General features: G+C 36.9%; 1 protein-coding gene across 13 annotated transcripts in view; it reads right to left on the bottom strand.

The window, feature by feature from the left end:
- PIK3C2G (phosphatidylinositol-4-phosphate 3-kinase catalytic subunit type 2 gamma) overlaps nt 1–15033 on the bottom strand; it is a 514208-nt gene that overhangs the window by 269452 nt on the left and 229723 nt on the right. For all 13 annotated transcript variants that reach the window (XR_011496940.1, XR_011496939.1, XM_070494347.1 and 10 more), the window contains 3 exons: nt 13483–13585; nt 8972–9042; nt 230–293 (listed from right to left, as the gene is read on the bottom strand). Coding sequence is in view for 11 of the 13 variants with exons in the window: in XM_070494347.1 (XP_070350448.1) it covers nt 230–293; nt 8972–9042; nt 13483–13585 (238 nt within the window). In the remaining 2 variants the exon portion in view is untranslated. The remainder of the gene's footprint in view (nt 1–229; nt 294–8971; nt 9043–13482; nt 13586–15033) is intronic.

Below are 15033 nucleotides of genomic sequence, written 5' to 3'. Positions count from 1 at the left end.
AACTCTTTTTTCTGTGTCCTGCGTACACACAGGTCTTTCATGGTACCTATGACACTTTACTGCACACACCTATTTATTTGTCTGTTTTGCTGTGATAGAATGAAAGCCCCTCAAATGTAGACCCTCTGTATTATTCACCTTTATATCTTCAGAAACTTGCAAAGTTTTAGAAAGTAGATGCTTAATAACTGCTTAGCAAATTGATAGATGAAGTAACAAAAGTTAATACCTGGGTTTTCAATAGATACTTCAAATGGGAGTCATACTTTTTGATTACCGTTGAGAGGCATTGTCTGGAAAGAAAAAAAAAAACTTTGTTTAAAATTAGGTGGGAAAAAGAAAATGTGTTATCTTTAGCAGATTTCTCACAACTTCTGCTTTGTCCATGGCTCTATAGCAGGCATGGTTTAAAAAGGATTACTGTTGACATATGTTTAAAAGCCATTTCAGATGGGTGCCTTATAAAGTTCATATAACTTGATGACAACAAATATATTTGAAAACTTTAGAACTCCAAATAAATCCATGATAAATTAACCAAACCTCTCAAACTGTTCATTATATCAAACTATTCTCTGTCTTTTTTTTTTTTTTCTTTTTGAGGAAGATTATCCCTGAGCTAACATCTGCCGCCAATCCTCCTCTTTTTGCTGAGGAAGACTGACCCTGAGCTGACATCCGTGTCCATCTTCCTTTACGTTATATGTAGGACTCCTGCCACAGCATGGCTTGACAAGTGGCGCATAGGTTTGCACCCAGGATCTGAACCAGTGCACCCCGGGCTGCTGAAGCAGAACATGTGAACTTAACTGCTGCGCCACCAGGCCAGCCCCATATCAAACTATTCTTAATTCAAAATGTAAGTTGTAGAGGGATTCATAAGCAGATAATAACAAATACTAACACCAAGAAATGTTAAATATGCAAAATCTTGTAAAGAATTGCTTTCAGAATTAACGACATATATTTGTTATAGATGGGGTTTACATCTTTGACTCCAAACCTCTACGTTTTTCTTTCCTAAGTTTCTCTTACTGATCCAGCTTTATCTGTGCTTGGGCAGAATAGATATGAGTTGAGCAGAGAGTCTTCTGGCTTCACTGTTTCAAAATTATTTTCCTAAACATTATGCACTTTCCCTTCCTGTTTGTCCTGAAAACTCCTGAATTGAATTGAATAACGAATCATACAACACAAAAACACAGTGTTACAAACATGCCAACATATTTCACAGTAGCTGCTTTCTCCTCCTTTATTAGGTCATCACTTTAGTTGGATTCCATGTAACAGTTCAAAGACAAAATGCATGGAATACGTAAAAGTCAATGGGAGTGTAGGAAAAGCATAGCAAAAGATTTTAGAGTGGGAGAGTTTTTATGTAAAACCTGATTCTAAAACTAAAAAGACTCCCAAGAATAAACCTGCTGCAGTACCTTGCTATTAGGTATTGTATCTATTTATAGAAAAATTCCTAGAAATGATGAAGGTATGTGATTTGCCCAACTTCTAAGAGATAGCTGAGTTAGGGAAGAGGGAGAGTGAAGTCAAAGCTCCTGCCATCTAGTGCTTGATCTTTTAATGATACCATAAAGTGGTCTGAGGAGGGCTGGCAGAGTAGCATTGTATTTCAAAAAGCAAAGTCCTGAGGGTCACCAAGATGGCAAAGTAGGAGATCTCAGCTTTTGTCCCCGACAAAGATCAACAACTTAGACAGCTATCCACAAACAAAAATAGCACTGAGAGAGCTTAGGTATCCACCTAAGAAATTTCAGCAATACCTTGAAACAAAAAACCTGAGAATAACTGCACAAAAAGGGAAGGGAGAACGGCTTCATTTTGCCTACGTTATTCCCTCCCCTTGGCGGGCACTGCTCAGTACTAAGAGGGAAATTTACAGCTAGAAAGAGTTCTCCTTACTAGGAAAGGGAGAGTGGGGTGAGTGACCAGCTCCCCCAGCATTTTGGGACACCATGCAAAGGACCTGCATTGGTTTCACCCCACCCAGAGACCAGCAAGGCTGAGATGTGTACAAAGACAGCTAGGAACAAGGAAGAGGGACATGGGCTACCAATATCAGCCACACAGTGGGAGTTACCATGGTTCCCAGTGACCTGCTCTGCAGAGGACCCCAGTAGCTTTCACTACTGAAGAAACCAACAATCAACACAGCCGTTGCAGACTCCCTGCAGGTCTCATCGGTTTTTTTCTCCACGGGTATTCATGTTTGCAAATGGCAGCTGCTTGAATCTCTCTTCACTTCCTCCTCCCACCCCCAACCCCTGCCAGAGCCTGAGATCCACACCTGCAGCCAATCTAGGCCTCTGTGACTGCGCTAGTGCAAGATGCAAGCCTAGCCCTCATGGCAGGCTTCCACCGCTAGCCTCTCCAAAGTGTATCTGCATGCTATTAGCCTGACATCCATCACCAGCCTCCACTGCCATGTACATATCTATGGGGAGATCTGGCAGCTACAGAAGTGCACGCTGACAGCTATGGCCTCTACAGCTGTGTGTGGGCCCAGATTCAGCCCTAGCTCCTGTCACTAGCCTGCACCACAGGGCTCACCTGCAACTAACCCACAGTCTTTGCACCTTCATGCCCTGGGCCTAATTCCTATCACTGGCCTCCATTGCCATGCACATGCCCATGGGGAGAAACTACAACCACAGGAGTGCACGCCAACAGCCAGATCTCCCGCAGCTGCTTGTGGGCTCAGCTCCAGCCCTGTTTCCTGTCACTGGTCTGCCCTGTTGGGCTTGCTTGTAAATAGCTCCTCGAGCTGTGCACCTGCTCCTCACTGGCCTGACTCCCATAACAGCCTCCACTGCTGTGCGCACAACCAAGGCAAGATCCTGCAACCACAGGAGTATATGCTGACAACCAGGACCCCCACAGCTGCCAGTGTACCTGTAGTTAGTCCTAGTCCTTGCTGATGGTCCTCTACCCCCACTATGTGTGTGTCTGCAGCCAGCCCCTGCCACTACACAGGCATCAGCAGCTTGCCTCCACAGCTACATGTGCATACCACTATCTCTGCAAACAACTACTGCCTGCCCTGGTCCCTAGCTGCTGGACCTAGAGACATTGAAGGATGAAAACAGCCCTTGCAGCCACTGCAGCACTTGCTAAGGACCCATCACAGTTATTGATGCTGTGGACTCCAGCAGCCTGAGCAGAGACATCATGCCCCCAGATCTGGAGGTATCATAACACCCTCCACTTGGTGACCTGCACTGCCAGACCTAGGGTTGTTGCATGCTCCAGCTAGCCCATACCTACAGCTTCTTTCCATACTGAGGTTAGCCTATAGAATCTGGAAGAGGTAGTTATTTCTGCCTATGCACAGACACACAAGGCTACAGGGATCATGAGGAATCAGGGAAATATGACACCACCAATGGAACATGGTAAACTTCTAGCAACTGACCCCAAAGTAATGAAAATACACGAATTGCTTGACAAAAAATTCAAAATAATTTTTCTAAAGATGCTCAAAGAACTACAAGAGAACACAGAAAAACAATTTAATGAAATCAGGAAAACAATTCCAGAACAAAATGAGAAGCTCAACAAAGAGAAAACAAAAAAGAACAAAACAAATTTTGGAGCTAAAGAACGCAACGGCTGAACTAAAGAATTTGATAGAGAGCTTCAACAGAAGACTGAACCAAACAAAAGAAAGAATCACTAAACTCAAAAACAAGTTATTTAAAATTACCCAATCAGAGGAGCAAAAAGAAAGAAGAATGAAAAGGAATGAAGAAAGCCTATGGGACTTATGGGACATTATTAAGAGAAACAATTTATGCATTGTTGGAGTCCCAGGAGAAGAGAGTAAGAAAGGAGCAGAAAGCTTATTTAAAGAAATAATGGCTCAGAGCTTCCCAAATGTGGAGAGTAATTTGGACATCCAAGTTCATGAAGTAATAAATCACTGCATAATTTCAATTCAAAATTATGTTCTCCAAGACATATTATAATAAAACTGTCTAAAATCAAAGACAAAGAGAGAATTTTAAAAGCAGCAAGAGAGAAAAAATTGTCTCATAAAAGTGAACCACCATAAGTCTATCAGCAGACTTCTTAGCAGAAACCCTACAGACTAGGAAAGAGAAGGATAATATATTTAAGGTGCTGAAAGAAAAAAAACCTGCCTACCAAGAGTACTTTACTCAGCAAATACTTCAGAAATGAAGGAGAGATAAAATCTTTCTCAAATAAACAAAAACTGAGAGAATTCTTCACCACTAGACCTGCCTTAAAAGACATGCTGAAAGGAGTTGTTCAAGCTGAAATGAAAAGATGCTAATTAGTAAGAAGAAAACATGAAAATATGCAACACACTGGTAAAGGTAAGTAAATAGTCATATTCAGAATACTCTAATACTGTAATATGGTGGTGTGTTAACCACTTAACTTTAGTATAAAGATTAAAGGAAAAAAGTATTAAAAATAACTGTAGCTGCAATAATTTGCTAATGGTCACACAATGTAAAGAGGTGTAGGGTCTGGCCTGGTGGCATAGGGGTTAAGTTTGTGGGCTCTGCTTTGGTGGCCTGAAGTTTGCAGGTTCGGATCCCAGGCATGCACCTAGCACAACTCATCAAGGCATGCTGTGGTTGCATTCCACATAAAGTACAGGAAGATTGGCACAGATGTTAGCTCAGTGACAGTCTTCCTCAAGCAAAAAAGAGGAGGCAGATTGACAACAGATCTTAGCTCAGGGCCAATATTCCTCACAAAAAAAGGATATGTAAATTCTGACATCAAAACTGAATATGTGGGGGGAAAGAGTAAAAGAGTAGAGTTTCTCTATGCAAATAAGATTATCAGCATAAAATATACTGTTATATCTATGAGATGTTTTAAGTAAGCCCCAGAGTAACCAAAAAACAAAAACCTTTAGTAGATACTCAAAAGATAAAGAGAAGGGAATCGAAGTATACCACTATGGAAAATCATTAATTCACAAAGGAAGACAGTGAGAGAGGAAAAAAAGCAATAAAGTAACTATAAAACAGCCATAAAACAATTAACAGGATAGCAAAAGTAAGCCCTTAGCTATCAATAATTACATTAAATGTAAACGGATTAAATTTTCCAGTCAAAAGGCAAAGAGTGGCTGAATGGATGAAAAACCAAGACCCAACTATATACTGCCTACAAGAGACTCACTTCAGCTTCAAGAACACACATAGGTTCAAAGTGAAGGGATGGAAAAAGATAATCCATGAATATGGAAACCAAAAGAGAGCAGAGGTAGCAAGACTTACATTTCACAAAATATTCTTTAGGTCAAAAGCTGTTACAAGAGACAAAGAAGGATTGAAAGAGACTACTATAAGCCAAAAAACTGGACGAGCTAGAAGAAATGGATAAATTCCTAGAAACATACAACCTAACAAGATTTAATCGGGAAGAAATAGAAAATCTGAACAGACCATAACAAATAAGGAAATTGGATCAGTAATCAAAAACCTCCCAACAAAAAGAAGTCCAGGAACAGATGGCTTCATGGGTGAATTCTACCAAACATTTAAAGAATTAATGCCAATTTTTCTCACACACTTCCAAAAATTTGAAGAAGAGAGAACATTCCTAAACTCATTATATGAGGCCAGAATGACCCTGATACCAAAGCCAGATGATACTATAAGAAAAGAACACTACAGGCCAGTATCTGTGATGATTATAGATGCAAAAATTCTCAACAAAATACTTGAAAACCAAATTCAACAGCACAATAAAAGGATCATACACCATGACTAAGAGGACTTTATCCCTGGAATATAAGGATGGTTCAACATACGTGAATCAATAAATATGATACACTACATTAATGCAATGAAAGACAAAAATCATATGATCTCAATAAATGCAGAAAAAGCATCTGAAAAAATTAAACTTTCTTTCACTGTAAAACCTCTCAACAAATTGGATACAGAAGGAACATACCTCAATATAATAAAGGCCATATACGACCCTTACGTGCATCATACTCAATGGTAAGAGGCTGAAAGCTCTTACTCTAAGATCAGGAACAAGACAATGGTGCCAACACCCACCACTCCTATTCAACATAGTACTAGAAGTCCTAGCAATGATAATTAGCCAAGAAATGAAATGAAAGGTACCCAGATTGGAAAGGAAGAAGTAAAATTGGTATGATCTTGTATATAGGAAATCCTAAAGACTCTACCAAAATACTATTAAAACTAATAAACAAATTCAGCAAAATTTCAGGATACAAGATCAATATACAAAAATCAATTGCATTTCTATACATTAACAATGAATGATATGAAAATTAAAGAAAAATTCTAACGTCATTTTTCACAGAAGTAAAAAAGCCAATCCTAAAATTAATATGGTACCACAAAAGACCCAGAATAGCAAAGCAATCTTGAGAAAGAACAAAACTGGAGGGATCACATTTCCTGATTTCAAACTATATTATCAAGCTTCAGTAATCAAAACATTATGATACTGGTATAAAAACAGACACAGACCAATGGCACAAAATTGAGAGCCCAGAAATAAATCTACACATATATAGTCAAATAATATTTGACAAAGGAGCCAAGAATACTCAATGGGGAAAGGTAGTCTCTTCAATAAATAGTGTTGGCTTAATTATATTTTCTCATGCAGAAGAATGAAATTGGGCCCCCATCTTAAACCAGTCACAAAAATTAACTCAAAATGGATTAAGGACTTACACATAAGACCTGAAACAGATGTGGAAACAACCTAAGTATTCACCAGTGGACGAATGGATAAAGAAAATGTGGTATATATATAGAAAGGAATGCTATTCAGCTATAAAAAAGAAGGAAATCTTCTTATTTGCAACAACACTGATGGACCTTGAGGGCATTATGCTAAATAAGTGAAATAAGTCAGACAGAGAAAGACAAATACCATATCATCTCATTTGTAAGTGGAATCTAAAAACATAGAACTCATAGAAGCAGAGAACAGATTGATGGTTGCCAGGGGCTGAGAAGTAGGGGGAAATGGGGTGATGTTGGTCAAAGGATACAAACTTTCAGTGATAAGAGAAATAAGCTCCAGGGATCTAAGGTACAGCATGTTGACTGTAGTTAACATGACTGGATTGTATACTTGAAAGTTCTATGAGAGGAGAGCTTTAATGTTCTCACCATAGCAACAACAAAATGGTAATTATGTGACTGAAGGATGTGTTAACTAACCTTTTTGTGGTTAACATTTTGCAATATGTATATATATCAAATCATCACATTGTACGCCTTAAACTTACACAATGTTATATATCAATTATGTCTCAATAAACCTGGGGGAAAAGAGGAAACAAAACAAAATCTACAATGGTCTTTATGAAGCTGAAAATGTACCTGTGCTAGATAACATTTGAGAAAGATAAGGGTGGGGGTAGAATACAATTGAAGTGGAATAACCACTGATTAAGAGTTAGATGCTTGTTTTCAGCCATGGCTGTGGTGTTAACTATTTGTGCGATGCTTGACGTCTTTTTAAGCTTCTCTTCAGTTTCCTTACCAGAGGAGAAGCAGCACTGGGAGCTGGAGTTTCCCTAGATTGTAGCCCACTGCCCTGGGATTGGAGGCAAGGGGTGGGGCCTTAGGTTCCGAGGTTTCTCTGTCCCTGCCAGGGCCCCGCTGCTCCTTTGCCCTGATTTAACCCTGTGGACACCTGTCCTGCACAGTGGTGAAGGACACCAGACTTCTGTGAGGGGGCAGGCAATGGCGGGGTGAGAGACAGTTCTTTGTCTTCTAGGGATTTTCCACTTTTTAAAGAATTTGTCAGACTTTATGTCTCTACAATTTTTTGGATGAATTTATTTTGGAACAAGGAAACTACAGTCTTTGTTTATATGTCATTTTGATGAGAACCTATACTTGATCCATGTAATTAGCTATAAAATGAAACTTTGGGTTAGGTTATATTGAAAGTCCTCTCTAGTCCTACCTATTCTATGATTTTATGGTGTGAGTATTTTTGAGGAAAAAAAAGGAGGCACACGTGCAAAGAAACAATAATTTAATAAAGAATATGGCCTTTGCAAATTTCAGACAGATCTGATTTCAGTCCTGCCACTAATGAACTGAGTGGCATAGGCAAGTCATTAAACCTTCCAGAGCTGCTGATTCCAGCTACTCCTTGATCCTGGAGTAAGACAATATGTATTATCACAGGATTATAGGGAGAAGTAGATGAGATAATGTATGCAAAATGCATAAGAACTCAATGAAGTGATAGCCATTATTAATAGTCAGTAAAAACAATTTTAACTCATATTTGTATATCAGGCTTTGCTTTAGGGATTTGTGATATATACCTCCCACACCCCATTCTTTTGCTCATTCAGCTCAAAACAACTTTAATTTCAGATAAACCCATACTTTAGCATTGATATCTTCTCCCAGGTTAACTTCTTGATAGGTCTATTCTTTCAAATAATGCATGCATCCATTTAGATATCAGAATCAATTAGGATATGTTCATTTGCTGTCACTTGAGTTTTCTAATTTGAATTCACACTCCTCTTTTTATGATGTAACAATTATTATCAGGGAGTTCCAGAAAGGAATTTAAAGTGGGAGATGGTGACTTTCAAAGTATGGAAATTCAGTTATACAAAGAGCTTAGTGACACGCACGCTCAAATTCACAAAGTGAATGAGAAAAAAAAAATCCTTGAAAATGTGATAACCAGTAGCAGAGATATTTTTAAATGAATGTTAGATTATGCTGGAAGGTGTTAGTTAGCAACTCTTCAAAAATATCTGAATAGCTGTGAAGAAGAGATAATTATTAACAGAATTTGCCAAAGGAAGGTATCTAGTAAAAGTACAATAGCTTCCATAGTACTAGCGAAAGGACAGTTTTTACAATCAACTGAAAAATATTGTGATTTGGGACTTGAGAACTCAATCAGAAAGTACTCTTAGAACAGAAATAAAATGTCTTACCTGGATATTTTCCAAATATGCATAAATTCTAGAAGTTGGTTCAGATAAAACTGACTGTGGTCATCTTCATGCTGTAGACAGCAGAATATATTAATATTTATAGAGTGAATAGGAATGAGTACCAGATAAAAATAGGTCTGTAACTTCCTGCTGTCATTTTATTCACCTCTTTTGATAACCCTCATTCATCATTTTAATACTTTGTTTTAAAGATCTTACAAGAATCTCCTTAACCATATAAGCATTCTTTTCAAAAGTAAAACAGAAAGATGAACTTGAGGGTAAACGTCAAGGACAGTTGAAAAACATCCTCACATCACCAAGGTCAAACAGTAATTTTTCCTAGCAGGAAGGCAGTTTTCAAACACCAGTTCTCCCGCATACATGCTCACTTTCTTTACATTTAGGCCACAGGTGCCATGTCAGTAGAAGACTCGACAGTTTGTTACATCAGCCTGCAGACACAGAATGAATTCCTCCACTTTTCAGCTTTACCGCGTCTTGCCACCAAGATGTCAGTGTAAAAGAACTTTCCATTTCATGAACATTAAATTGTGCTAATGAATGACAACTACTGATAGATATAAATCCCAGGAGTTATCAGGTGGCATTGTTTTCTCCCAAGTTGAGCAGGAACTACTCATCTTAAAATATCAGTCCTATGGACCATATTCATAAACACACACACACATTCACATCTTTATTCCTTGATTAGCTCTCTGCAACAGGCATTCATGAAAACCGTATGCAAGTCTGTAGAGAATGCAATATACATCATAATTGCACTATTCCACCACGCAGCGGCATTCAGTTTGAGAACTGAGCCCGTTAATATCTAGGGTGTTTGTAACCTTGTATGTCAGTAGACACACAATCTATTTTTAAAACTGCCTATTAAAGGGCCAGCCCTGGTGGCCTGGTGGTTAAGTTTAGCTCCCTCCGCTTCAGCAGTCCAGGTTTGTTCCTGGGTGCCGTCCTACACCACTCCATTAGTGGCCATGATGTGTTGGCAGCTTACATACTAAAAGATAGAGGAAGATTGGCATGGGTGTTAGCTCAGACTGAATCTTCCTCAGCAAAAAAAACAAAACAAAACAAAAACAAAACACCCCCAAAACAAAAAAATCCCACTGCCTATTAGAGTTTGACAGAAAACATTAGAAGGAAAACCTTTATATGGCTTAAGGTCAAAGGTAAATTAATTGTTATATTGGGTTGTTTTGTGAAGAAGAAGAAGGAAGCTAAGTTACATGGAGAGAATAAAGTCATCACATAAATCGATACCTTGAGCACATGCTATTAAAAAGAAACACTATAGAATGCTAAGCAACTTGAAAACATGAGACTTACTCTCTAGGAATTTACATCCAGAGTCACTGGGATAACTAAATCTGAAAGTGTGATGTGGTAATGATAAGACAATTTCTTTCTTCAACAGAGAAAGCTAAACTTTAGGCATGGAAAGGACAGTAAAAGGGAAGGGAAAATACAAAGTGAAACCAGAGCCAAAAAAGAGATAGTAAGACTTTAACTGTAATGTTGGCACTTGCCATCTTTCAGAAGTTAAAACCAAAGCAAGCATATACATAAGATGGCTTACTTGCATCTTTCTGTACAGCATAATCATATTCATTTTAAAACCACTTTACTTGGCTTCTAAATATGCTTCCAAACTTTGAGGGGGAAATTGGCCTTTGTCGTATTGTCACTTACAAGAAAAATTTTTTATTTAAAGGATCTCAAAAGGCTAGAGGAAAGTTTGAGCAGTTGTCCGTGGAATGTATTGTGCACTTTACTTTTCTCCAAAGCTGAAGGCTATACTTAGGTCTTAAGGAAAAGTTAAGGTGTCTTTCTTCTTTTTTCTTACAAAAATCTATTGCTGTGAATGTTCTCTGAAGTTTTTTTGAACTAGGAAGAAATCTTGATCTTATGATTAATATCTACAATGTTGGCAGTATTTTGATCAAATTTGAGAGAGAGAAAGAAAAAAAGTTTTTAAAAAGATAAAAATGTTTTTTAAACACTCAAAATTTAAAAAAATTTGAAATCTAGAATGATTTCTAAAGACTGTCAACCTGTTTTATGAATAATTTCATGAGATAAGAATTAAATTACCATATATCAGTATAATGCAAGTAAGTTTACAGTAGGAAAACCGTCTGACATGAATTGAGCTTTGTGATGCCTTTTACAGTTAGAAAACTCTGAAGTATCTACTGAAAGGCAATTTTGTCAACAAATTTAATAGAATGATAATAATTGTTATATTCCTAGTATTATATAAAAAGAATATTATCAAGCCAGTTTTATGTTGTTTTACTAGACAGAAAATATAATTATCCATAAGGGTTTGGCTTACAGCTAAAATTATGAAAATCACAGAGAATTTTGATACCACTTTAAACAATAGGATCAAGAGAAGAAAACCATCTCTATCTCATTGTCATACCATACATAAAAGAAAAACAAATCAAGGGTCCATTATTTTAAATATAGCAGTTCCGATCATGAAGAATGGTCACAAGTTGATAAAACTGTGTCAGTTATCTTACATTGATCAATACGTCATGTCTATTCCAGAAATATTTTATGAAACTTACTTTAAAAACAAGGCAATTATCTTTTTATTTTTTATTTTCTTGTCAAATATAGGGTTTGCGATTGAAATTATAATTTGACTTACTTTATGGGCATTAAAAGTTTGCAACAAAAATTGAGGTATATCAGACTGCAATATATATATTATTTTGATATAACACCAACGTCCACCTCGCAATATTTTCAACACCATGAGCAAATTTTTGAAATGTTTGTGTTTCCATTAATGTTAATAAAGTTTTAGAGTTTTTAATAACAAAAGACTAAAATATTATATAGTCTAACACCCTAATTTTTTTTGCTCCTGGGCTATTGTGAATTAATAACATGTAAAGCACTAATAGCAGTGCCTGGTACCTAATATATACTTAATATGGTTAATTATCATTGAATACTATTATGTCCCAGACTTTGGGGTATGTGGATATAGCTGTGGAAAACAAAACAAAATAACGAGAAAAATATATAAAGCTAGAATTTTGGCCAACTGCTCTGAAACTCACATCTGAAAGTTTTGTGTGTAGCCCATAAATTCTAAGCATATTTGTGATATAAATTGGTAGCATAAGGCATGGGCTGCGGAGACTCACTGAGTGGACTCAAATCCCAGCTCCTCTGCTTCCCAGTTTTATGAATGTGATCTGGGGAAAGTCATGAAGCTCCCCGTGCTTCAATTTCCTTATTTTTAACAGTATTTGCCACATAAAATTGTGGTGAAGATTAAATGTGATAGGAATGTTAAAGCTCTAGACATAAAATTTATGCTTGATACATATTACATCAGAGTAGTGGAGTTATATGGATTTAAGAATAAACCTTAGTTTACACCAAACTGAAATGTTAGTCATTATCTCACTACTAGTGAGATAAGTTATTTCTTTTAGGAACCTGCTACTTCTAAACAAGAGTAGAAATTAAAATCATACATTTTCTCTTCTTCCCCTGTGTGGAAATGAAGCATGATGTTTTCAGCTTTTCATCAACATTGAGGACAATTTGAAGACTCTTAGGTTTATTAATATTGAGAGTATTAGTTGTGCTTTATAATGTTTCTTTGTGCAGATTTCAGATGCATAGCCTGGAGCTGTCAATACTAGCTGAGCTGGGTACGAGTTCCAAAAGACATTTCTAAACAACTCTCTCTTGGCCTCATTATGTTATATTCCACATAAATATATTGCAACATAATGCACCACCTGACAACTTTTTATGATGAAACACCTCAGACTAGAAAAAAAGGAATCACTCACTGGAAATCTGCTATCTGATGTAAATGACAGGGTGATGGGATTTTTGCTTAAAGCTGGTAATTGGAAGATTCTACAGATAAAAACTGCCAAAATATCAAAGTTCACTGCCTACTGTGCAATTTGGGTTTGAAGTAACTCAAGACATCACATGGGGAATAAAATTCATATCTAACAGCATGAAATTGTGTCATTAAAGCATAGTAATCTCTTTCTAGGTAGTTTTATTTTATGTGTATATATTATGAATATTAATCTGTCCTGACTTAGACCGTGTTGATACCAACATAAACCATCTTCAACTAGAACAAGAGTTGTGTTATTTTTCTTCCTTCAATGGTTTCCCCTTCACATTTTCTATTCCATTCACTTCCTAGTGGATTCATGGATAGTAGGAATGTGATAACCTTAATAAGTTTCTCATAAATGATTTTTCCAAGAGCCAAGTGATTTGTTACTATACTGAAGTTGCAGTAATGTATTCATGTAATTTCTTCAGTCCAAATTGTTAACAGGCATTTGGATAAATGTTTCAATAAATATACTCAAATAAACATGCATTCATTAAGCTATGTAATTCCAAATTGGCAACAATCTATGAAGATGGGAATATTGTCCTTAAAATGGTCAGTTGGCTAATTGAAACGAGTGCTAAGAAAGTCTTACCTTTCGAGATAACTTTCCTGGAGCTTCCCTGTTTTTCTGCAGATTAAGTTGAATTACAGATTTATCTTTCTGAAATATTCTGTGGCTCCCCAAAGAGTAATTACTGGAGGAGGAAAAAATGAACACAATTATTTCCTCTGATAGTATCCCCAAGGGTATATTTTCCTGATTTTGTTTCCTTTTATTTTTGGAACTTAGTATGGTAAGAGTTTTATGTATATCCCTCATTACATATATATATATATATATATATATATATCTCCTCATTATATTCAATGTTAAGTGACGAGATATTGCAATTATTTTCAAACCTATTACATTAGAAAATGATTAGATATGTTTAGAGTGGACACAATAAATTATAATAAAGAATACTTTACATGTTCAAAGTTGATTTTACCCAGCCATCTGAGAGCTGAGGACAACACACTTCTGGGAGGTTTAATTGATGCCACAAAGTGTATGTGGGGGCCACTGTGTCAAGGAAGCAGAGCAGTGTGGTAGAAATGTCACAGGCTTTAGAGACAGATTTACTAGCTCCAGGACCTTAGGCAGGCCAATTAAACTGTGTGAAACTCAATATTTTCCTTTTTTCAAGGTGGGATATTAGTGTCTACCTCAAAGAGTTGACAAGTGGATTAAACAGAAAAAACGTAGTTCATAAATTTCTAATGGAATAATTATATTTTCTCTTCCATCTATCTTTCCTTCCTTCCTTCCTTTCCTTCCTCTCTCCTCTATAAATATTTGCTGATCACAAGTTAAATGATGAACACAGTGAATTGCTGATTTACAACATTTTTCTAAATACAATCTGATTACACCTCTTTTAAATTAAGGATTTCAGGAGAAAAAAAAAACCTTACTTTAAAAATTTGGGGCCCTTAAGGTGATATATTCACCTATCTGAAAAATTCTCTTAATATTTGGGACCACCTATTCTTACCAATGTCAGACAAATAGAGCATTACTCCATTGATAACTACTAAGTTCTCTGTAAATGTTCTTATTTTGACAATTGCTATTTTTAAGAAAACCCAACACCTATCCACTCACCAAAATGGTGAATATTAGTATTCACAACATGTGTTCCATACCCCATTCCCATTCCTCCTGTTAGTCCAAACTAGGTTTCTGCCACGTTGCTATTTTTAGGGCTCTTATATAGTTCCTTGAGTTATTTCTACTGCTGGTCTAGACATAAGGCATGGCCATTGTATTCCCTGAGTTCTTGGGATCATAGATTCCTGCCTTCCTCCAAGGGCCATTGTCATATTCTGTTACATATACTCAAGTTCCTCTCCTTTCAGGAACTTTCCCCCAACTCGAACTCCTCTTTCCATACTTCTGTTCTGTCTTCCTGTTCCTGTTCTGGGAACCATTTTAAGAGTCATGACCCACCTTCCTCTCAAAGCTACATTTCCTCAGTGTGTTGAAGTCTGGACCCTGGAACCCAGTCCAGTAAATTCAGCCACAGATATGGCTACTGCTTTCTTGAACTGACTTTATTTGACCCACTTCTATGTATACTCCATACTAGGCTTGTCAGAT

Source organism: Equus asinus, chromosome 22 (genome assembly GCF_041296235.1).
Source record: "Equus asinus isolate D_3611 breed Donkey chromosome 22, EquAss-T2T_v2, whole genome shotgun sequence".
NCBI lineage: Eukaryota > Metazoa > Chordata > Mammalia > Perissodactyla > Equidae > Equus > Equus asinus.
Note: the sequence above shows the minus strand (reverse complement) of the source record. Positions and strands in the feature narration are given on the sequence as shown.